The following is a 23355-nucleotide window of genomic DNA, read 5'->3' as shown; positions in this document are numbered from 1 at the left end:
TCCAGGGGGCGTGGCCAAAGGGCGTGGTTGCGGACGCGATCAACGAGGTGGTCCAGGGGGCGTGGTCCAGAGGCGTGCCCAAAAGCGCGGTCCAGGGGGCGTGGCCAAAGGGCGTGGCGGCGAGGCGTGACCAATGGGGTGGCCCGGGGGGCGTGGCCAAGGCGAGGCCTCGGAGGCGCGTCCAACGGCGCGGCCCGGGGGGCGTGGCCAAAGGGCGCGGTTGCGGGGCGCGGCCAATGGGGTGGGCCGGGGGGCGTGGCCGAGCGGGCGCGTCCAATGGCGTGTGCCGGGGGAGTATCCCGGCCGCATCCCCGTGTCGCGGCGGCCAATCAGAGCGCGGCCGGCTGCCGCCGCCGCCGCCGCCGCCGCCCGCGCTTTCTCCTCCTCCTCCTGCTCCTCCTCCTCCTGCTCCTGGCCGTGCCGATCCGTCCGCCCGTGCCGCTCCTCCGCCTGCCCGCATGGCGCTCACCCGCTTCTGCGGCCCCGGCGGCGGCGGCTCCCCCAACCCGCTCTGGGTAAGGCTCCCCCCCGCTCCTCCCCACCCCCCTGCGCACCTCCTCCAGGAGGCCTTCCCAGACTGCGCCCCCTCCTCCCCCTCTCCCTCCCCACCTCACCTCGGTAGATGGATACATGTTCGTACGGACTGATTCCTCTATTTATTTTGCTTGGTCCACACCTATTCCGTTTATTTTGTTCGGTTTAGTATGTTTTGTCGTCCGTCTCCCCCTTCCCGACCGTCGGGTGGGGACCGTCTCCCTGTGTTGCCGACTTGGACTCTCCCAAGCGCTTAGTGCAGCACCCAGTGATTGATTGAATGAATGAATGAGTAAATACGATTGATGGATTGATGGATCGATTCTCCCTCCCAGCCTCGACCCACCGCCGGCCCCGGCCCGCCCCGTCTCTTCTCCCCCTCCCTTTCTCTCTTTTAATGATAAAATAATGATAATGGCATCTATTAAGCGCTTACTACGGGCAAAGCACTGTACTGAGCGCCGGACTTTTCTCCCCCCTCCATCCTCCCATCGAACCCTGAAGGCCCTCCCGTAACATTAATTAATAATAATAATAGTAATGATAATCCAATTCTGTGCCGCCCTCCGGCCTATAATAATAATGGCATCTATTAAGCGCTTACTATGTGCAAAGCACTGTACTGAGCGCCGGACTTTTCTCCCCGCTCCATCCTCCCATCGAACCTTAAAGGCCCTCCCATAATATTAATTAAGAATAATAATAATAGTAATGATAATCTCATTCTGTGCCGCCCTCCTGCCTATAATAATAATGGCATCTGTTAAGCGCTTACTATGTGCAAAGCACTGTACTGAGCGCCGGACTTTTCTCCCCGCTCCATCCTCCCATCGAACCCTAAAGGCCCTCCCATAATATTAATTATTAATAATAATAATAGTAATGGTAATCCAATTCTGTGCCGCCCTCCGGCCTATAATAATAATGGCATCTGTTAAGCGCTTACTGTGTGCAAAGCACTGTACTGAGCGCCGGACTTTTCTCCCCGCTCCATCCTCCCATCGAACCGTAAAGGCCCTCCCATAATATTAATTAAGAATAATAATAATAGTAATGATAATCTAATTCTGTGCCGCCCTCCTGCCTATAATAATAATAGCATCTGTTAAGCGCTTACTATGTGCAAAGCACCGTACTAAGCGCCGGACTTTCCTCCCCCCTCCATCCTCCCATCGAACCCTAAAGGCCCTCCCATACTATTAATTAATAATAATAATAATAGTAATGCTGATATCTAATTGTCTGTCGCTCTCTGGCCTATAATAATAATAATAATGGCATCTGTTAAGCGCTTACTATGTGCAAAGCACTGTACTAAGCGCCGGACTTTTCTCCCCCCTCCATCCTCCCATCGAACCCTAAAGGCCCTCCCATAACATTAATTAATAATAATAATAGTAATGATAATCTAATTCCCTGCCTCCCTCCGGGCTATAATAATAATGGCATCTATTAAGCGCTTACTATGTGCAAAGCACTGTACTAAGCGCCGGACTTTTCTCCCCCCTCCATCCTCCCATCGAACTCTAAAGGCCCTCCCATAATATTAATTAAGAATAATAACAGCAATGATAATCTAATTCACTGACGCCCTCCGGCCTATAATGATAATGGCATCTATTAAGCGCTTCCTGTGTGCAAAGCACTGTACTAAGCGCCGGACTTTCCTTCCCCCCCGAACCTTGAAGGCCCTCCCATAATATTAATTAATAATAATAATAATAATAGTAATGATAATTTAATTCTCTGCCGCCCTCCGGCCTATAATAATAGCATCTATTAAGCGCTTACTATGTGCAAAGCACCGTACTAAGCACCGGACTTTTCTCCCCCCTCCATCCTCCCATCGAACCCTAAAGGCCCTCCCATAATATTAAATAATAATAACAATAATGATAATAATAGTCAAGTTCTTTGCCGCCCTCCGGTCCCTTCTCACTCATTGCCGGACCCTGGTCTCCCGCTGTCTTCTCTCCCTCCCTTTCTCTCTTTTAATAACAATAATAATAATAATAATAATAATGATGATGGCGTTTATTAAGCGCTTACTATGTGCAAAGCACTGTACTAAGCGCTGGACTTTTCTTCCCCCTCCATCCTCCCATCGAACCCTTAAGTCCCTCCCATAATATTAAATAATAATAATAATAATCATCTAATGATCTGCCGCCCTCTGGCCTCTTCGCACTCATTGCCGGACCCTGCTCGCCCCCTCTCTTCTCTCTCTTTCCCCTCCATCCTAGCTAAGCCTAAAGGCCCTCTAATAATAATAATAATAATGATAATAATAATAATAATAATAATGGCCTAATTATCTGCTGTCCTCCAGCCTCCTCCCACTCATTGCCAGACCCTGCCCGCCCCCTCTCTTCTCTCCCTCCCCTTCTCTCTCTTTCCCCTCCATCCTCCTAGCTAAGCCTAAAGGCCCTTCCATAATAATAATAATAATAATAATAATAATAATAATAATAAAAATAATAATGGCCTAATTATTTGCCGCCCTCTGGCCTCCTCCCACTCATTGCCAGACCCTGCTCACCCCCTCTCTTCTCTCCCTCCCTTTCCCTCTTTTTCTTTCTCCATCCTCCCATCGAACCCTAAAGGCCCTCCCATAATATTAAATAATAATAATAATAATAGTAATAATAATCTAATCCTCTGCCTTCCTCTGGCCTCCTCCCACTCATTGCCAGACCCTGCTCGCCCCCTCTCTTCTCTCTTTTCTCTTTTCTCCCCTCTCCATCCTCCTAGCTAAACCTAAAGGCCCTCCCATAATAATATAATTACCTGTATATATGAATATATGTTTGTACGTATTTATTACTCTGTTTTATTTGTACATATTCATTCTATTTATTTTATTTTGTTACTATGTTTTGTTTTGTTCTCGGTCTCCCCCTTCTAGACTGTGAGCCCGCTGTTGGGTAGGGACCGTCTCTAGATGTTGCCAACTTTTCCTTCCCAAGCGCCTAGTACAGTGCTCTGCACACAGTAAGCGCTCAATAAATGCGATTGAATGAATGAATAAATAATAGTAATAGTCTAATTCTCTGCCGCTCCCCTGCCTGCTCCTGGTAATTTCCAGAGCCTGCTCGCCCTCTCTCTATCATTCCCCCTTCTGTCTTTCTCTCTCCTCCTTGTCCTCCTAGCTAAGCCTAATCCAATAATAATAATAATAATAGTCTAATTCTCTGCTGCACTCCTCGCTGCTCCTAGTAATTTCCAGAGCCTGCTCGCCCTCTCTCTATCATTCCCCCTTCTGTCTTTCTCTTTCCTCCTTGTCCTCCTAGCTAAGCCTAATCCAATAATAATAATAATAATAATAATAGTCTAATTCTCTGCCGCACTCCTGGCTGCTCCTAGTAATTTCCAGAGCCTGCTTGCCCTCTCTCTTTCTCTCCCTCCCCTTCTCTCTCTCTCCCCCTCCATCCTCCTAGCTAAGCCTAAAGGCCCTCCAATAATAATAGTAATAATAATAGTCTAATTATCTGCCGCATTCCTGGCTGCTCCTAATAATTTCCAGAGCCTGCTCGCCCTCTCTCTTTCTCACTCTCCCCTTCTGTCTTTCTCTCCCCTCCCCATGCTTCTAGCTAAGCCTAAATTTCCTTCCGTAATAATAATAAATAGCCTAATTCTCTGCCGCTCCCCTGCCTGCTCCTGGTAATTTCCCGAGCCTGCTCATCCTCTCTCTTTCTCTCTCTCTCTCCTTCTTTCTCTCCCCTCCCCATCCTCCTAGCTAAGCCTAAAGTCTCTCCCATAATAATAATAATAATCTAATTCTCTGCTGCCCTTCTGCCTGCTCCTAGTAATTTCCAGAACATGCTCGCCCTCTCCTCTCCCTCTCTCACCCCACTTCTATCTTTCTCTCCCCCTCCATCCTCCTAGTTAAGCCTAAAGTCCCTCCCACAATAATAATAATAATAAATAGTCTAATTCTCTGCTACCCTCCTGCCCGCTACCCTCCTGCCCTCTCCTAGTAATTTCCAGAGCATGCTCTCCCTCTTTTTCTCCTTCTCTCTCCATCCTCCTATAGCTAAGCCTGAAATCCCTCCCGTAATAATGGTCTAATTCTCTGCCGCTCTCCTGCCTGCTCCTAGTAATTTCCAGAGCATGCTCTCCTGCTCTCTTTTTCTCCCTCTTCTTCTGTCTTTCTCTACCCTCCCCGTCCTCCTAGCTAAGCTTAAAGTCCCTCCCATAATAATAATAATAATAATAATAATAACGGTCTAATTCTCTGCTGCCCTCCCACCTTCTGCTAATAATTTCCAGAACATGCTCACCCTCTGTCTCTCCTTCTCTCTCCCCCTTCTTTCTCTCCCCTCTCCATCCTCCCATCTAAGCATAAAGTCCCTTCCATAATAATAATAATAGTCTAATTCTCTTCCACCCTTCTGCCTGCTCCTAATAATTTCCAAAGCATGCCCACCCTCTTTTTCTCTCTCCCTCTCTCTTCCTCTGCTTCATCCTCCTATCTAAGTGTAAAGTCCCTCACATAATTAGAATAATTGTGGCCTAATTCCCTGCCACCCTCCTGCCTGCTGCTAGTAATTTCCAAGGCCTGCTTGCCCTCGCTCGTTTTCTCCCTCTGTCCCCACTTCTGTCTTTTTTCCTCTCTCGATCCTCTTACCTAAGTGTAAAGTCCCTCCCATAATAATAAAAATAATAATAATAATTATGGTAGTTGTTAAGCGCTTACTTGGTGCCAAGCACTGTTCTAAGCACGGGGGTTGTACAAGATAATCAGATTGGAGACCGTCCCTGTCGCACATGGGGCTCACAGTTACAGATGAGGAAACTGAGGCCGAGAGAAATGAAGTGACTTGCCCAAGGTCACACAGCAGACAAGTGGTGGAGTCAGGATTAGAACCCATGACCTTCTTGCCTACTGCTTGCCCAGGGTCCTCTCCCGAAACTTCTGCTGGGCTGGCACTCTTACCCTGTTGAGGACGGATGATGGTATTTGTTAAGCGCTTACTATGTGCAAAACACTGTTCTAAGCGCAGGGGAGGTTACAAGGTGATCAGGTTGTCCCACAGGGGGTTCACAGTTTTCATCCCCATTTTACAGATGAGGTCACTGAGGCCCAGAGAAGTGAAGTGACCTGCCCAAAGTCACACAGGTGACAAGTGGCAGAGCTGGGATTCGAACCCATGACCTCTGACTCCAAAGCCCGCGCTCTTTCCTCTGAGCCACGCTGCTATCTTCTTCTAGACTGTGAGCCCACTGCTGGGTAGGGACCGTCTCTGTATGTTGCCAACTTGTACTTCCCAAGCGCTTAGTACAGTGCTCTGCACACAGTAAGCGCTCAATAAATATGATTGAATGAATGAATGAATCTTGGGCATTCCCCGGAATTCCTGTCCAAACGCCCTCGATCCTCTTACTTGGGTTCTTGATAGAGGCAGCATCGTGGGCTTGTGTTGGCTAATTTTGGGGAAGGAACGTGTGGCCTAATGGGTAGAGCACAGCCCTGGGAGTCAGGAGGACCTGGGTTCTAATCCCGCCCCTGCCACTTCTCTGCTGTGTGACCTTGGGCAAGTCACTTCGCTTCTCTGGGCCTCAGGTCCCTCATCTGGAAAATGGGCATTTAAACTGAGCCCAATGTGGGACAGAGACTGTGGCCAACCCAATTACCTTGTATCTACCTCAGCGCTTAGTACAGTGCCTGGCCTGTGGTAAGCACTTAACAAATACCATTATTATTATTATTATTTAGACCTCAGTAACATTGCATTGCCATCGTCAATCAATGGGGTTTCCTGAGCGCTTACGGAGTGCGGAGCACTGTCTTAAGCAAGAACAGTGCTTGGCACAAAGTAAGTGCTTAACAAATGCCATAATTATTATTATTATTTTTATTATTATCGGGAGGGACTTTACGCTTAAGTAAGAGGTTGGAGAGGGGAGAGAGAGGGGGAGAGTGCAATGTAACAGAGTTGGTAGACACGTTCCCTGCCCACAACAAGTTTACAGTCTAGAGGATGGATATTTATTTTATTTTGTTAATAGGTTTTGTTTTGTTCTCTGTCTCCCCCTTCTAGACTGTGAGCCCGCTGTTGGGTAGGGAGCGTCTCTATACGTTGCCAGCTTGGACTTCCCAAGCGCTTAGTACAGTGCTCTGCACACAGTAAGCGCTCAATAAATATCATCGAATGAATGAATGAAACATTCGTCCAGTCTGCTAAGCCTATGTGCGACAGATCCCCGGGGGGCAGGTAAAATAATCAGCAGAAAGGTTGGGATTTTGGTTAGTAGGATTGGTTTAACTGGATTATTAGTTTCCCCTCTTCTCCAGGTGTGACCTGCCTCCCTGCTTAGTACAGTGCTCTGCACACAGTAAGCGCTCAATAAATATGATTGAATGAATGAATACGTTGCAAACGTGTACTTTCCAAGCGCTTAGTACAGTGCTCTGCACACAGTAAGCGCTCAATAAATATGATTGAATGAATGAATACGTTGCAAACGTGTACTTTCCAAGCGCTTAGTACAGTGCTCTGCACACAGTAAGCGCTCAATAAATGTGAATGAATGAATGAATTCTTAACTATGTTGTGTGGGTGGTTTTTTTTTTTTTGAAGTGACATGGCAATTTTCAGTGGATTTTCCTGCTGTTTTCCCTCTCCTTCACTTCCTCCTCTACCTCCAAGTGGTTTTTTCTTTTGTTGTTGGGTATTTCTCAAGCGCTGCTATGTGTCAGACACTGCAGTTGTGTCGGGATGGATACAAGCCAATTGGGTTGGACGCAGTCCCTGTGCCACATGGGGCTCACCGTCTCATCTCAGTGCCCATTTTGCAGATGAGGTAACCGAGACCCAGAAAATGTAGGAGCCCCCGTCAGTCTCTTCTCAGGCGAGGCGGATTCAGGGAGCCCCGCTCCCGTTGTGCAATGAGACGCTTGATCGCCCATGGCGTGAGGAGATACGAGAGACGAGAAGCAGCGTGCCTCAGTGGAAAGAGCCCGGGCTTGAGAGTCAGAGATCATGGGTTCAAATTCCGGCTCCGCCAATTGTCAGCTGTGTGACTTTGGGCAAGTCACTTCACTTCTCTGGGCCTCAGTTGCCTCATCTGTAAAATGGGGATTGACTGTGAGCCCCCCGGTGGGACAACCTGATCACCTTGTAACCTCCCCAGCGCTTCGAATAGCGCTTTGCATATAGTAAGCGCTTAATAAATGCCGTTATTATTGCTCTTCATTCCTTAAATGCCCCCCCAGCCCCATTTCTAAAGGGTCAGTGTGATATGTCAGCGTGGCTCAGTGGAAGGAGCCCGGGCTTGGGAGTCGGAGGTCATGGGTTCAAATCCCGGCTCTGCCACTTGTCAGCTGTGTGATTTTGGGCAAGTCACTTTACTTCTCTGTGCCTCAGTTCCCTCATCTGTAAAATGGGGATGAAGACGGTGAGCCCCCCCGTGGGACAACCTGATCACCTTGTATCTACCTCAGCGCTTAGAACAGTGCTTTGCACATAGTAAGCGGTTAATAAATGCCAATTATATTATTATTATATGTGTGTCCGGGGAGGGGGGGCATCTTCAGGCAACCACTGAGCCAGAGCTGAAGTTGTTGGGGTGATTTTGTTCATTCTTTCAATCGTATTTTATTGAGCGTTTACTGTGTGCGGAGCACTGTACTAAGCGCTTGGGAAAGTATAGTACAACGGTAAACAGACACATTCCCTGCCCACAGTGAGCTTACAGGCTAGAGGGAGGGAGAGAGACATTAACGCAAATAAATTACAGATATGTACAAAAGTGCAGTAGGGCTGGGAGGAGGGAAAGAACCAAGGGAGCATGTCTGGGCGACGCAGAAGGGAGTGGGAGAAGAGGGAAGCAGCATGGGAAGCAGCGTGGCTCAGTGGAAAGAGCCCGGGCTTTGGAGTCAGAGGTCATGGGTTCAAATCCCGGCTCCGCCACTTGTCAGCTGTGTGACTTTGGGAAAGTCACTTCACTTCTCTCTGCCTCATTACCTCATCTGTAAAATGGGGATTAAAACTGCGAGCCCCCCGTGGGACAACCTGATCACCTTGTAACCTCCCCAGCGCTTAGAACAGTGCTTTGCACATAGTAAGCGCTTAATAATGCCATTTAAAAAAAAAGGGGGGGTGCTTAGTCTGGGAAGCCTTCTTGGAGAAGATGGGCCTTCAATAAGACTTTGAAATGGGGAGAGTCATTGTCGGTTTTGAGGAAGGGAGGGCATTCCAGGCCAGAGGCAGGACGTGGGTCAGGGGTCAGCAGCGATTTTGTTGAGAGTTGTGGGTGATCAATGAGCAATATAAGAAGGATATAACTGATTTTAAAAGGCTGGGTGTGTCATTGTGCCGCAGAAATTCATTATTGTCCTCCCTGTAAGAGCAGTATTGGAATCTGGAAGTCTTGAGAAGCAGCATGGCGTAGTGGCCAGAGCATGGGCCTACGAGTCGGAAAGTCATGGGATAATAATAATAATAATAATAATGGTATTTGTTAAGCGCTTACTATGTGCCATGCGCTGTTCTAAACCTTGGGGTTGATACAAGGTAATCAGGTTGTCCCACTTGGGGCTCACCATCTTAATCCCCATTTTACAGATGAGGTAATGAGGCACAGAGAAGTGAAGTGACTTGCCCAAAGTCACACAGCAGACAGTTGGCGGAGCCGGGATTTGAACCCATGACCTCTGACTCCAAAGCCCGGGCTCTTTTCCACTGAGCCACGCTGCTTCTCTAATAATGATGGCATTTATTAAGCACTTACTATGTGCAAAGCACTGTTCTAAGCACTGGGGAGGATACAATCTGATTGAAATCTTTCAATACAATACAATCTTTCAATCCCTCTTACAATTGATCCCGGCTTTAATCCCCATTTTACAGGTGAGGTCACTGATCCCGGCTCTGCCACCTGTCTGCTGTATGACCTTAGGCAGTGCACTCTACTTCCCTGTGCCTCAGTTCTGTCATCTGTAAAATGGGGATTGAGAATGTGAGCTCCACGTGGGACATGGACTGCGTCCAGCCCGTTTGCTTGTATCCACCCCAGTGCTTAGTACAATGCCTGGTACCTAGTAAGCACTTAACAAATACCATAATTATTATTATTATTATTGTTGAGGTTGGTGAGTTTGTCAACCCTGAAGACCAGTTTGGGTTGGAATCTCGGATTAGTCGTGAATTTTCTACTAACGCGTGTGTTTTGGACACCTTAACATGATTCCCTTATCTGACCTAAAGTAGCAGCTTTACAGCTTAAGCCATCTCGATTACGGTATAAATGTAATAACTGCATTTGTTCATAAATGGTTCTTTATATGGAGGTTTTCAGGATGCTTTTTTCTTCGGAAATTGCATAAAAATCCTTCCGCTGCTAGTGATGGTATGCAGTCCAACTCCTTCATTAATCTGACTTTTTTTTTCCTTCTTGAGCTTTCAAATGCCATCCAAAAGATTAAAGGAAGTAATAGTAGTAAGACTATTTATTAAGTGTTTATGGTGTGCTGAGCATTACTAAGCACTGGCAAGGCATACATGGGTGAAAATTTCAGAGTCCCTGTTTTACAGGGACTAAAGTATTCTGTAAGTAGTCTTACAGTCTAAGAATGAAGGGGCTTAAAGGGGCCTGTGGAAATACTTAAATAATTATGCCATCCACAATATTTACATGCCTCACAGGGACCGCAGTAATTCTATTAACTCCTGACTTGGAGTACAGCAGTGTAAATTCGTATTTTCAGGTCAGCAGGATTTGAGATTTATTCCAGTGTGCTGAAAATAATGGAGATGTTATAGTTCGAGGGTTTTAAGCCCGGTAAGGATTTAGCAGCAGGTAAAACAAGACTGATTTGTAATGGAAGGAAACAATAGATGTGCAAACTGGAACAGTTACTGAACTAATCTGCCTACCGTTTAGAGAGAGGATGAGGTGGGTTTTTTTCTTGTGGTTGCCGTTGCTTGTTTTTTGGAAAGCCTGTACTCGCCTGAAAAGTGGGAGTCCTTCTCAAGCTTCCCCCACTTCCCACCCCTTCCAGAGTTCTTGAGAGAGCAGAAGATGGTGAATATGCTTTGGCAAATAAAATATCTTATCTTTTATCTTTTAAAACCCCAGTAATTGTAGCGGCAGTGCCTCTTTGGAAGCCGTGGTGGGGAAAGTCCCGAGCTTTACCGGTTTTCAGAGTAACAGGCTGTCTCGACAAGAGTTCCCATCGCGCTTTCTAGTTGGGCTGTGGTTGTCGTGATTTCCTGAGTCTTTATATGGCTTCTTTTTTCTGCCCCGGGGCAATAGGAAAAATAAAATGAGTGATTGCAAAAACACTCCAAATTCTTGGATTTTGTCTTGTTGGGGATAGACTGATGCTAGATGCTGTGGTTCTCCCAAAGTTTGTGGCTGTGTTTAGCTATATCCTGGGGTAAATCCCTTTCACTCAAGCCCTTTCTTCCTTGAGGAACAAAGGCTAGGAGCATATCTGAGCAGGGAATTGGGTAACACCCATGCCCCCTGATGATTTCAGACTTGACTGTGCCTGGATCCCTTCCAAGAAGAAAGAACCGTGGGAGACTCATTTGCGACTAGAACGACTGAAGCTGCAGTGGTCTCGGTGTCCTCCCTAACAGAGGGGTCTCGTGGCCCAAACTCTCCTCCGTTCCTTTCCCCTGGCTTCGTGCGCTCTCGTTCCTTAGCACGTTTTTCGGGTATGGGGAATCTGGGTCATTGATAGTGGGTGGGCAAGAAGGAAGATGTAGCAATCTGAAGGAGAACGATAATGAACCTGAAAATTGCATAAGACAAACTGTCCGGCGCAGGTAGGTGTAAACAAGTCCCCTGCAGATCACATACAAATGTTCGTTTGGTCGTCTTTATTCCTTCATATACTCGGGACCCGTGGTGTATGAATCCTATTGTAATTTGGGAACCTTTACTTTCCCACTGCCTCATCTCCAGGTATTACCGAAGGACACAATTAGCTCCTGTTGTGGGCTATTTGCTAATCTCCAGACTTCCACTTTATTTAAGCTCCATCTCCCCCTTCTTTTTTGTTTTCTGTCACTTACCTTGGACTGCACTACTCCCATCTCTTTCTGGACACCCCCGACCCCTTTTCCAGAGAGTGAAACTGACCTTCCTCCCTGATCATCAAATTCAGCAGTTCACTTTCCAATGGCTCCTTCCCCACTGCTTTCAAACGTGATCGTGTCTCCCCTATTCTAAAAAAGCCCTCTCCCTTGACCCCACGGTCCCCTCCAGTTATTACCCGTTCTGTCTCCTTCCATTCCTCTCCAAATTCCTTGAGCGAGTTGTCTCTACCCGCTTCCTCTCCTCCAATTCTCTCCTTGACCCCCTCCAATCTGGCTTCTGCCTCCATCACTCCTCCAGTACTTCCCTCTCCAAGGTTACCAGTAACCTTCTTCTTGCCCAGTCCAATGGCCTCTACTCCATCTCAATCCTCCTCAGCCTCTCAGCTGCCTTTGACACTGTGGACTAGATCTTGGAAACATCTATTCCTGATTTCACCGACACTGTCCTCTTCTGGTTCTTCTCCTACGTGGTCATACTACTTCTCAGTCTTTTTTGCAGTCTCCTCAGCTGCCTCCTCCTCTTTAACTGTGGGAGTCCCTCAGAGGTTCAGGTCTGGATCCCTTTCTCTTCTCCATCTACACCCACTCCCTTGGAGGACTCATCCACTCCCATGACTTCAAATTCCATCTACCTGGGTGATTCCCTCATCTACCTGCCCAGCCCTAATCTCTCTCCTCCTCTGCAGTCTCACTTTTCCTCCTCTCTTTAGGATACAGCTCTACCCGGATAACCTGCCGACACCTCAAATTGAACATCTCCCAAACAGAATTCCTCATTTTCTTATCCGAACCCTGTCCTGTCTTTCCCATCGCTGTAGACAACACTTTTACCCTCCCTGTCTCACAAGTCTGTAACCCTGAAATTATCCTCAACTCGTGTCTCTCATTCAACCCACACATTCAATTTGCCGGCAAGTCCCGCTTGCTCTACCTTCAAAACGTTGCTAAAATGCACCCTTTCCTCTCCGTTCAAACTGCTTCTGTGCCATACTGAGCACTTACAGACCACCTTTAGCGTTGCATCAGCCTTCTCACTGACTTCTCTGCCTCCTGTCTGCCCAGTCTATACTTCACTCTGCTGCCCAGATCACTTTTCTGAAAAACTGTTCAGTCCATAGCTCCCTACTCCTCAGAAACCACCAGCAGTTGCCCATTCACATCAGCATCAAATAGAAACTACTTTGCTTCCGGTTTAAAACAATCAGCTTTCCTCGTCCTACCTTACCTCACTGATTTCCTACTGCAAAACAGCCAGCACACGTCACTTCTTGAACCCCGACCTACTTTCTGTACCTCGATTTCTTCTATGATGATGATAATGGCATTTATTAAGCGCTTACTATGTGCAATGCACTGTTCTAAGTGCTGGGGAGGTTACAAGGTGATCAGATTGTCCCACGGGGGGCTCACAGTCTTAATCCCCATTTTACAGGTGAGGGAACTGAGGCTCAGAGAAGTTAAGTGATTTGCCCAAAGTCACACAGCTGACACTTGGTGGAGCCGGGATTTGAACCCATGACCTCTGACTCCAAAGCCCGTGCTCTTTCCACTGAGCCATGCTGCTTCTATCTCAGCGTTTGCTCCTTGCCCATGTCCTCCCTCTGGCCTGGATGTCTCTCTCCCTTCATATGTGACAGACCACCGCTCTCCCCACCTCAAGAGCCTTATTAGAATCCCATCTCTTCCAAGAGGCTTCTCCCCAACCAAGCCCTCATTTCCCTTACTCTCTCCCATTCCTGTATCGTCTGTGCACTTGAAGCACTTATCCTTTAAGCACTTAATATTCACCCCACCCTCAGCCCCACAGCACTTATGTACATATGAGTAATTCATTTTACTGTCCGTGTCTCCCTCTTGGCTGAAAACTTGCGGGCAGGGAATGTGCCCAACAACTCTGTAACGTACTCTCCTAAACGCTTAGTACAGTGCCGTGCACACGGAAAATACTCAGTAAATTCCATTGAATGGTTGAGAACGGTGGCCGGATTAAGTGGACATTATTTGGGCGGTTTCACTTGGATAACTAACTCTCCTTGCTCTCGTCTTACACCGACTGTGTATCGTTCTTATCTGTCTCGATTGCCTCCGTATACATTTGCCAAGGGATGAAACCTGAAGCCGAATGCCGAAGAGATGGCAATTACTGCTGACCAGCTGGGGTTCGCAAAATGAGGAAATAAGCGAATTCTCCAGAGAACAAGAAACTCAAATAGCAGGGACCTAAGTTAGGTATTAGATATTTTTAGACTGCCAGGACAATCTCAGGGATGAGTTAGGTTTTTTTTAAAAAATAGTATTTGTTAAGGACCTACTATAATCAGGTTGGACCCATCCCACATGGGGCTCAGTCTTAATCCACATTTTACAGATGTGGAAACTGAGGCAAAGAGATGTCAAGTGGCTTGCCCAAGGTCACCCAGCAGACAAGTGGCAGGTTCTTCACCTCTCAGGCCCGTGCTCTTTCCACTAGGCCGTGCCTTGATGGTCATCTCTTGGAGCTCATTTAAGAATAAAAGAGACGTGCACTCCATCGTAGGATCGTGGGTGAAGATTTTCCTGGAAGCACAGGATTGGAAAAGGTGACTTATAAATTTCCCATCTAGTCTCCAAAAGTTGATGATCTACCAGATTCAACCCTTCCTCTTCAATAGCCAGTTTGACCGGGGCGTAATAGCTAATTAAACTCCAGGTAATAAAAACTTGCCTGAAGCAGTTTCTGATGTGTATGTATATAGAGAACACTGTAAAATGGGTTGATAATAAAGGCTTGAGAAGGAAACTTTGGTGGCCTGTAGGAGGATGAGGCAGGCTTGTTCATGGAAGCTTTCCCTTTTCTACTCATTATGGTATTTAAGTGCTTATTCATTCATTCATTCATTCAATCAATTGTATTTATTGAGCGCTTACTGTGTGCAGAGCACTGTACTAAGTGCTTGGGAAGTCCAAGTCGGCAACATATAGAGGCGGTCCCTACCCAACAGCGGGCTCACAGTCTAGAAGGGGGAGATGGACAACAAAACAAAACTTATTAACAAAATAAAATAAATTAAATAGTAAATATGTACAGACACTGTACTAAGCGCTGGGGTAGATACAAGCAAATCGGGTTGGACACAGTCCCTGTCCCACGTGGGGCTCACAGTCTCAATCCCCATTTTACAGAGGTGGTGGCGTGTTGTTACCCAGGTTATTGGAAGACCTGATTTAATTTGCTGTTACGGGGTGCTTGCGGAGTTTTTAATTAGACATAATGAGAGTTTAAATTCAGTTAGTTGAAGAAGGTATTCGAAACAGCATTTCCTACATTGGTGACGCTGCTTTCTCCTTCCTGGCTTCGGGGAGATGGGGGGGTGCTCCGTAGGTTTTTCAACTTACCTGCTGTTCTGTTTCACTCTGTCATTTGTCTGCTGTGTGACCTTGGGCAAGTCACTTGACTTCTCTGTGCCTCAGTTACATCATCTGTAAAATGGGGATTAAAACTGTGAGTCCCATGTGGAACAGGGACTATGTCTAAACTGACTAGTTGGTATCTACTCCAGCGCTTACAGTACCTTGCACATAGTAAGCACTTAAATTCCATTAAAAAAAACACAAATAAAAATAACTTTAACCTTCCAGGTGGGCATGTGGGCCAACCCTCTGTGACAGCGGCTCAGGCCTTTCGACTAATCTGCTTATTTATCATGCCCTTGAAAGAGAGTCCAGGCTATTAATGGATCGCGAGAAGCCAGTTACTGCCCATGGGATTTGAGCTTTTCTATATGGTGAGGTGAACTTCTGCCTCCAAAGTCACGGGGTGATAAGTAACCCGCAGCCAAGGTTTTGGTAAACCTTCTGACTTTCCTTACTGCCTCTCCCCCATTTGGCGTTCTCCCTGCCATTGCATTGGCTTTTTGTTGTCTCCTGTTCTCCAAAATGGTTGTTCTCGCCCCCATCGCGTTGGCTTTTTGTTGTCTCCTGTTCTCTAAAATCTCAAGCCTCGTACATAAGAACTTTCTGCCATTTACCTTAGGTCTGTTTTGTGTGTGGGCTCTCTTACCGGCTCGTCTGTGGCAAAGTGCGCAGAGCTTAAAAAGGAGTCTCCAAATTCACAAATGGTAATTGCAGACCAATCGTGTAAAACTATCAGGCTAAAGGAAAATCCCATCCTGTATCGCCTCTCACTGTAAATGCCTCTTTCCGGTCACGCGCGAAACAGCAGCAGTGTTCAAAATAGCCTGTTTCTTGGGGGTCAGAACTAGCCTGGAAGTTGCCACAGTGTTTTGTGCGTGCTGACCTCTCTTTGTAGTTGTTGGGGAGGGGTGGGTGAGAGAGGGAGAGAAATTTCATACAGTTGAGTCAGCTATGATCTCTACCCGGCAGGTTTACTTTGGCTTTTATACCCGTTTGCCATAGCTTGTACATTTCGCCATTCATTCATTCATTCATTCAATCGTATCTATTGAGCGCTTACTGTGTGCAGAGCACTGTACTAAGCGCTTGGAAAGTACAATTTGGCAACAGAGACGGTCCCTACCCAACAACGGGCTCACAGTCTAGAAGGGAGAGGGGGCAGAGAAATTGATGAGAGAGGGGAGAGAGAAAAGAGATGGGAGGGGGGAGAGAGATTCATTCAATTGCATTTATTGAGAGCTTACTGTGTGCAGAGCACTGTACTAAGCGCCAGAGAGTTTGGGTCTGCTCAACTATTTCTGTTGGCGCGGTTGTTGCATTGGAAGCATTTCCCCTCTTCCACATTACTTAAACAAATGAAAAACCCCTACAGTTTAAAGGAAGAGCCTGAAGTGTGTGTCTAATCATTTGCTGAAAAAAGTGCAGAGCAGGAACACGGTATAAGTGAAAGTTATCTATCGGAGTAAGGAGAAGCTCCGGCCTTTTGATAAGGTCCCTTTCCCGAGATCATTAATAAAATCATTTCATGATAAGAGGAAAAACAGTCCTAGATTCAAATCTGCTGGAGGAACGGAGTTGTACTTTAATGAGGGTGAGTAATCCCCCAATTTAAAGACTCTCCCCGATTTCCTTTCAGCGCCAAAGGAGGAGGCTGCTGTAGTTAGAACAAGCCGTTACCTGCCTCTCGTTTCAATGGTCTTTCTCTAGCATTTGAAATTGGGAATAGTTTTGAGGCTCTCTTCCCTCAGCTCCCCCAGGGTAATAGATCAATAGAAATGATTCAGCCCGGATGTGGCAGACAAGTTGGGTTTTTTAATGGTATTTGTTAAACGCTTACTACGTGCCAGGCACCATCCTAAGCGCTGGGGTAGATACGAGGTAATCAAGTTGGACACAGTCCCTGTCCCACATGGGGCTCACGGTCGTCCTAATCCCCATTTTACAGATGGGGTAACTGAGGCACGGAGAAGTGAAGTGATATGTCAGGGTCACAGAGCGGGCAAGCGGCGGAGCCGGGATGAAAACCCACGTCCTTCTCGCTCCCAGGTCCGTGCTCTGTCCGTGAGGCGACGTCGCTTCTTGGTTTGACTTTAGATGCCTCACTTGTGACCTGAAAAAGAGTCAGGAGGCAGAAGAGGAGAGAGGAAAAGTGGAATGAAATAAGCAGCACAGCCGATAAGAGCACGGGGCCGGGAGTCAGAAGGACATGGGCTCTAATCCTGCCTCTGCCATTTGTCTGCTCCGTGACCTTGGGCCTATCACTTCACCTCTCTGTTCCTCAGTTACCTCATCTGTAAAACGGGGATTGATCGTGAACCCCATGTGGGATAGGGACTGTGTCCAGCTGATTATCTTGTATCTACCCCAGCGCTTAGAACGGTACCAGACACATAGTAAGTGCTAAACCAATCCTTTTAAAAAATAAAAATCAGTAAGGGAGGGCAGTGGAAGAGGGAGCCAGAAATTGTCACGTGCCTGTCTTTGGGCCCGGAGTAGCTGTCCCTGTGAGCCCAAGGTCCCAGTGACACAGTGTGTCATACAACCCGGGCTTTGTGGTCCCCTCAAGAGGCACCAACTGCCTCCTGAATTCTACAGTTGCGATTTGTTAAGCACCTCAGGGCCCGTGCAGCTTGATTAATTAGACACTCGGGGATAAAAAGTACAGAACACGGAGGAGTCAGGGTTCCCACCCTTGAAGAGTTTTTGGTCTAGTTTAGACAAGATGGGCAATACTTGAGTAAGGCAGATTTTTTTTTTAATTCTAAAGCTGTATCTGGGCACACTGTGTAGTTTGGGGATATGCAGCATAGAAAATCATCATGTGGAAACAAGGAAAATGCGTTAATGGGGATGGTTTCTGTTTTGATCTAGCATCTTCCAGCTAGTTAGGGACATCTTCCCAGACTTTGTACAGATTAATAATAATAATAGTAAGCACTTAATACTATTACTACTATGTGCCAATCACCGTTCTAAGCACTGGAGTAAATAATAATAATAATAGCATTTATTAAGCGCTTACTATGTGCAAAGCACTGTTCTAAGCACTGGGGAGGTTACAAGGTGATCAGGTTGTCCCACATGGGGCTCACAGTCTTAATCCCCATTTTACAGATGAGGTTAACTGAGGCACAGAGAAGTTAAGTGACTTGCCCAAAGTCACACAGCTGACAATTGGCAGAGCCGGGATTCGAACCTATGACCTCTGACTCCAAAGCCTGGGCCCTTTCCAAATTCAAGGTAATCAGGTTGGTTGCAGTCCCTGTCCAACGCGAGGCTTGCAATCTTAATCCTCATTTTACAGATGAGGTAACTGAGGCTCAGAGAAATGCAGTGACTTACCCAGGGTCACACAGCAGACAAGTGACGGAGGTCTTCTTAGGATCGGTACAGGAAGAGGGATATACTTACTCAGTGGTATACACATCGCTCCCCTACCCCAACCCATTTTCTGTATCTCGATCTTGTGTCTCTCTCCATTGAGCCCTTATATCATCCCTGAAGCCCCCTCTCATTCATCTGTGACAGACCACCACTCTCCCCATCTTCAAAGCCCTGCTAAAGCCGTATCTCCTCCAGGAAGCCTCCCTGATTAACCTCCCATCTCCCGCACCCCATCCACCACTTCACCACTTATGCACTTGGGTCTTTACCTCCTAATAATAATAATGATGGCATTTATTAAGCACTTACTATGTGCAAAGCACTGTTCTAAGCGCCGGGGAGATTACAAGGTGAACAGGTTGTTCCACGGGGGGCTCACAGCCTTAATCCCCATTTTACAGATGATGTAACTGAGGCACAGAGAAGTTAAGTGACTTGTCCAAAGTCCCACAGCTGACAATTGGCGGAGCTGGGATTTGAACCCGTGACCTCCGACTCCAAAGCCCGGACTCTTTCCACTAAGCCACGCTGCTTCTCTAATAATATTCCTAATAATAATAACAACAATAATTGTTATATTTGTTAAGCACTTCCTATGTGCCAAGCACTGATCTAAGCACTGGGGTAGATACAAGGTGATCAGGTTGTCCCACGTGGGGCTCACAGTCTTAATCCCCATTTTACAGATGAAGGAACTGAGGCGTGGAAAAGTGAAGTGATTGCCCAAGGTCACACAGCAGACAAGTGGCGGAGCCGGGATTAGAACCCACAACCTCTGGCTCCCAAGCCCAGGCTGTTTTCATTCATTCATTCATTCAGTCGTATTTATTGAGCGCTTACTGTGTGCAGAGCAATGAGCCGCACTGCTTCTCCGTGTCCTTGTACTCTGGGCTTTCGCTATCTGTAATTTGATTTAAGGCCAGCTGGATCATAAGCTCCTTGAGGGCTGGGATTGTGTCTAGCAATTTGACTGTATTATACGCTCCCAAGCACTTAGTCCACTGTTTTGCACCCAGTAAGAGTCAATAAATACCACTGGTTGATGGACGGAGGTGGCTTTCGTTATGACCAGTGTCCTAAGCAGTTTCAGACTCCATTCCATTCCCTGTCTACGTGTTTTGTTGCCTGTCTACTTGTTTTGTTCATTCATTCATTCAGTTGTATTTATTGAGTGCTTACTGTGTGCAGAGCACTGTACTAAACGCTTGGGAAGTTGGCAACATATAGAGACGATCCCCACCCAACAGCGGGCTGTCTGCCTCCCCCTTCTAGACTGTGAGCCCGTTGTTGGGTAGGGACCTTCTCTATCTGTTGCTGAATTGTACTTTCCAAGTGCTTAGTACAGTGCTCTGCACACAGTAAGTGCTCAATAAATACTATTGAATGAGTGAATTCCATTAGCAAAAGTCAGTATTGGTCACTGCCGTTGAGTGCTTTAAGGTACCCACCTCTTCCTCTTTCTAGACTGTGAGCCCACTGTTGGGTAGGAACTGTCTCTCTATGTTGCCAACTTGGACTTCCCAAGCGCTTAGTAGAGTGCTCTGCACACAGTAAGCGCTCAATAAATACGATTGATTGATTCTCAGCTGTTTCACAAGACTTCATCGAGACACTGGAATTGAAAGTTCCTCTCTTCCTCAGATGGGTTCCTCTCTTCCTCAGCGCTTGGAACAGTGCTTTGCACATAGTAAGCGCTTAACAAATGCCATTATTATTATTATTATTATTATTATTATTATTATTATTATTATTATTATTATTATTATTATTATCGGAAAGAGCCCTGGGACAGGAGTTAGACATGGCTCATTCTTGCCCTGGCTTTGCTCGCGACTTGCCACGTGCGCGTCTTAACTGGGACAAATCACTTAAATCCGTCTGCCTTAGTGTGTTCTGTAAAATGGGAGTATTAGTCCGTGGATGGCGGCAGCTCTCTCGAAGGATTTGCTGAATAATCTCAGGTGTTATGGATGTTATTAACTCCATTTCATGCACTCCCCTGAAATCTGGGAAATGCACACGATGGCATCGGAGACCGTCCACTGAATCACATGACACATATAATTCAGCGTAAAGTATTCAGAATATCAAGGCAGCAGTAGGCTTTTCAACTTTTGAGTTTCTTAATATTTCTGTCATGTCACCGAAAGGTCAGCCCAAATCAAAATGGATTTATGATTGCAGAAGCTATTCTTTTGAAAGGGTTGTGGTGACTGTGAGTGGGAGGTTTCCGAAAGAGGAGGATTTAGTGTCTCGTTGTGTTGGCAAAAATGAATTGTTCTGGATTCACAATTAAGGGAATGAACCGTTGAACCGAGAAGGAGCAGACAGTTCACTGGTGCAGGTTGCTACCATCAGGTCTTCTGGCACGTGTAACGTTTGCCAAAGGTAATGCTAGTTTTGTGAAATAAATCGACCATTACAGCGAAACTCCAAATGAAAATGGTCAAGATGCTTTTGGGTTCTGGTAGCATTCGTGTTGGTTTTTCCAAAAGAGGAGGATTCAGTGTCCCCTTTGATCCTTGTTGTGTTGGCAAAAATGAATTGTTGTGGATACACAATTAAGGGAATGAACAGTTGAACCGAGAAGGGGCAGACAGTTCACCGGTGCAGGTTGCTACCATCAGGTCTTCTGGCATGTGTAGTATGTGTATGTGTAGTATGGCATGTGTAGCATTTGTTAGTATGTTTGGTTTTGTTCTCTGTCTCCCCCTTTTAGACTGTGAGCCCACTGTTAGGTAGGGACTGTCTCTATATGTTGCAAATTTGTACTTCCCAAGCGCTTAGTACAGTGCTCTGCACACAGTAAGCTCTCAATAAATACGATTGATGATGATGATGATGTGTAACGTTTGCCAAAGGTAATGCTAGTTTTGTGAAATAACTCGACCATCACAGCGAAACTCCAAATGAAAATGGTCAAGACGCTTTTGGATTCTGGTAGCATCCGTGTTGGTTTCCTTTTGGATTTTTAAAACTGAAAGCTGGGAACGTACTTCTAGTGAAGCAGCGTGGCTTAGTGGAAAGAGCAGGGGCCTGGGAATCAGAGGACCTGGGTTCTAGTCCTGTCTCTGCCACTTTTCTGCTGTGTGACCTTGGGAAAGTCACTTGACTTCTCTGTGCTGCCATTACCGCAACTTTAAAATGGGGATTCAGTTCACCTCCCTCTGGTTTAGCCTGTGAGCCCCAAACCAGTGCTTAGTACGGTGCCTGTCACATAGTAAGCGCTTAGCAAATACCATAATAATTATTATAATTATTGTATATATGTTTGTACATATTTATTACTCTATTTATTTTACTTGTACATATCTATTCTATTTATTTTATTTTGTTTATGTTTGGTTTTGTTCTCTGTCTCCCCCTTTTAGACTGTGAGCCCACTGTTGGGTAGGGACTGTCTCTATATGTTGCCAACTTGTACTTCCCAAGCGCTTAGTACAGTGCTCTGCACACAGTAAGTGCTCAATAAATACGATTGATTGATTGATTGGGATAAGGACTCTAGCCAACCTGATTATCTTGTACCTACCTCAGGATTTAGTACAGTGCCAGGTACATAGCACCGTAGACTGTGAGCCCGCCGTTGAGTAGGGACCGTCTCTACATGTTTCCGACTTGTACTTCCCAAGCGCTTAGTACAGTGCTCTGCACACAGTGAGCGCTCAGTAAATACGATTGAATGAAATGAATAGCAAACGCTGAGGTTCCATTAAAAAAATCCATATAACCCTATTTTAATGGGATTGAACTCCCTTCCCTATAGTGCTCTGCACACAGTAAGTGCTCAGTAAATACGATTGATTGATTGATTCCCTCCAATAAAAGGATGCATGTACTTTGCATACGCATTTACTGTACAAATTCATTCATTCATTCAATCGTATTTATTGAGCGCTTCATGTGTGCAGAGCACTGTACTAAGCACTTGGGAAGTCCAAGTTGGCAACATATAGAGACAGTCCCTGCCCAACAGCTGGCTCACAGTCTAGAAAGGGGAGACAGAGAACAAAACAAAGCATATTAACAAAATAAAATAAATAGAATAAATATGTACAAATAAAATAAATGAATAAATGAGCAAGATTCCCTCCTCTCCCATTCCTTGGGAGCGGCCGTTCTTAGTGGAAAGAGCACAGGCCTAGACGTCAGAGGACCTGGGTTCTAATTCCAGCTCCGCCACTTGCGTGCTGCGTGACCTTGGACAAGTCACTTAACATCTCTACCTCAGTTTCCCCATCTGCAAAATGGAGATTCAGTGCCTGATCTCTCTCCTGGTTAGACTGTGAGCTCCATGTGGGACAGGAACTGTGTCCAGCCTGATTAACTTGTATCCACCCCGACACCTAGAACAGTGCTCGAAGCATAGTAAGTGCTTAACAAATATCATATTACTCCTCCTCATTCATTCATTCAATCATATTTATTAAGCGCTTACTGTGTGCAGAACACTGTACTAAGTGCTTGGGAAGTACACGTCGGCAACATAGAGGGACGGTCCCTACCCAACAACGGGCTCAAGGTCTAGAAGGGGGAGACAGACAACAAAACAAGATATATTAACAAAATAAAATAAATAGAATATTATTGTCAGGGTGGGCGAAGTTGTTTCTGGTCTTTGAGTCTTGAGTTGAATCTCCCCATTTGTCTGTTAGTAGACAAAATCCTGCTGACTTAGAACTGATTTGATATTTAAAAACTTGATTGTAAATGTGCAAATTCATTCAATCGTATTTGAGTGCTTATTCATTCAATCATATTTATTGAGCGCTTACTGTGTGCAGAGCACTGTACTAAGCGCTTGGGAAGTCCAAGTTGGCAAAATATAGAGATGGTCCCTACCCAACAACGGCTCACAGTCTAGAAGGGGGAGACAGACAACAAAACAAAATATATTAACAAAATAAAATAAATAGAATAGTAACCCTACAGCTCCTTCACCCTTTATTGTCCAGGTAAAGTTGTTTCTGGTCTTTGAGTCTTGAGTTAAATCTCC

The 23355-nt window shown here is 46.1% G+C and overlaps 1 protein-coding gene across 2 annotated transcripts in view; it reads left to right on the top strand.

Moving 5' to 3' along the window:
* The first annotated feature begins 438 nt into the window (after window positions 1–438).
* ABCC1 (ATP binding cassette subfamily C member 1) overlaps window positions 439–23355 on the top strand; it is a 151855-nt gene continuing 128938 nt past the window's right edge. For both annotated transcript variants that reach the window (XM_038762677.1, XM_038762675.1), the window contains exon 1: window positions 439–515. In XM_038762677.1, the coding sequence (XP_038618605.1) occupies window positions 459–515 (57 nt within the window). In that variant the 5' untranslated portion in view covers window positions 439–458. The remainder of the gene's footprint in view (window positions 516–23355) is intronic.

Source organism: Tachyglossus aculeatus, chromosome 21 (genome assembly GCF_015852505.1).
Source record: "Tachyglossus aculeatus isolate mTacAcu1 chromosome 21, mTacAcu1.pri, whole genome shotgun sequence".
In the NCBI taxonomy this organism is placed as follows: domain Eukaryota; kingdom Metazoa; phylum Chordata; class Mammalia; order Monotremata; family Tachyglossidae; genus Tachyglossus; species Tachyglossus aculeatus.
The sequence above is the reverse complement of the archived record's forward strand: the minus strand, read 5'-3'. Positions and strand labels throughout refer to the sequence as shown.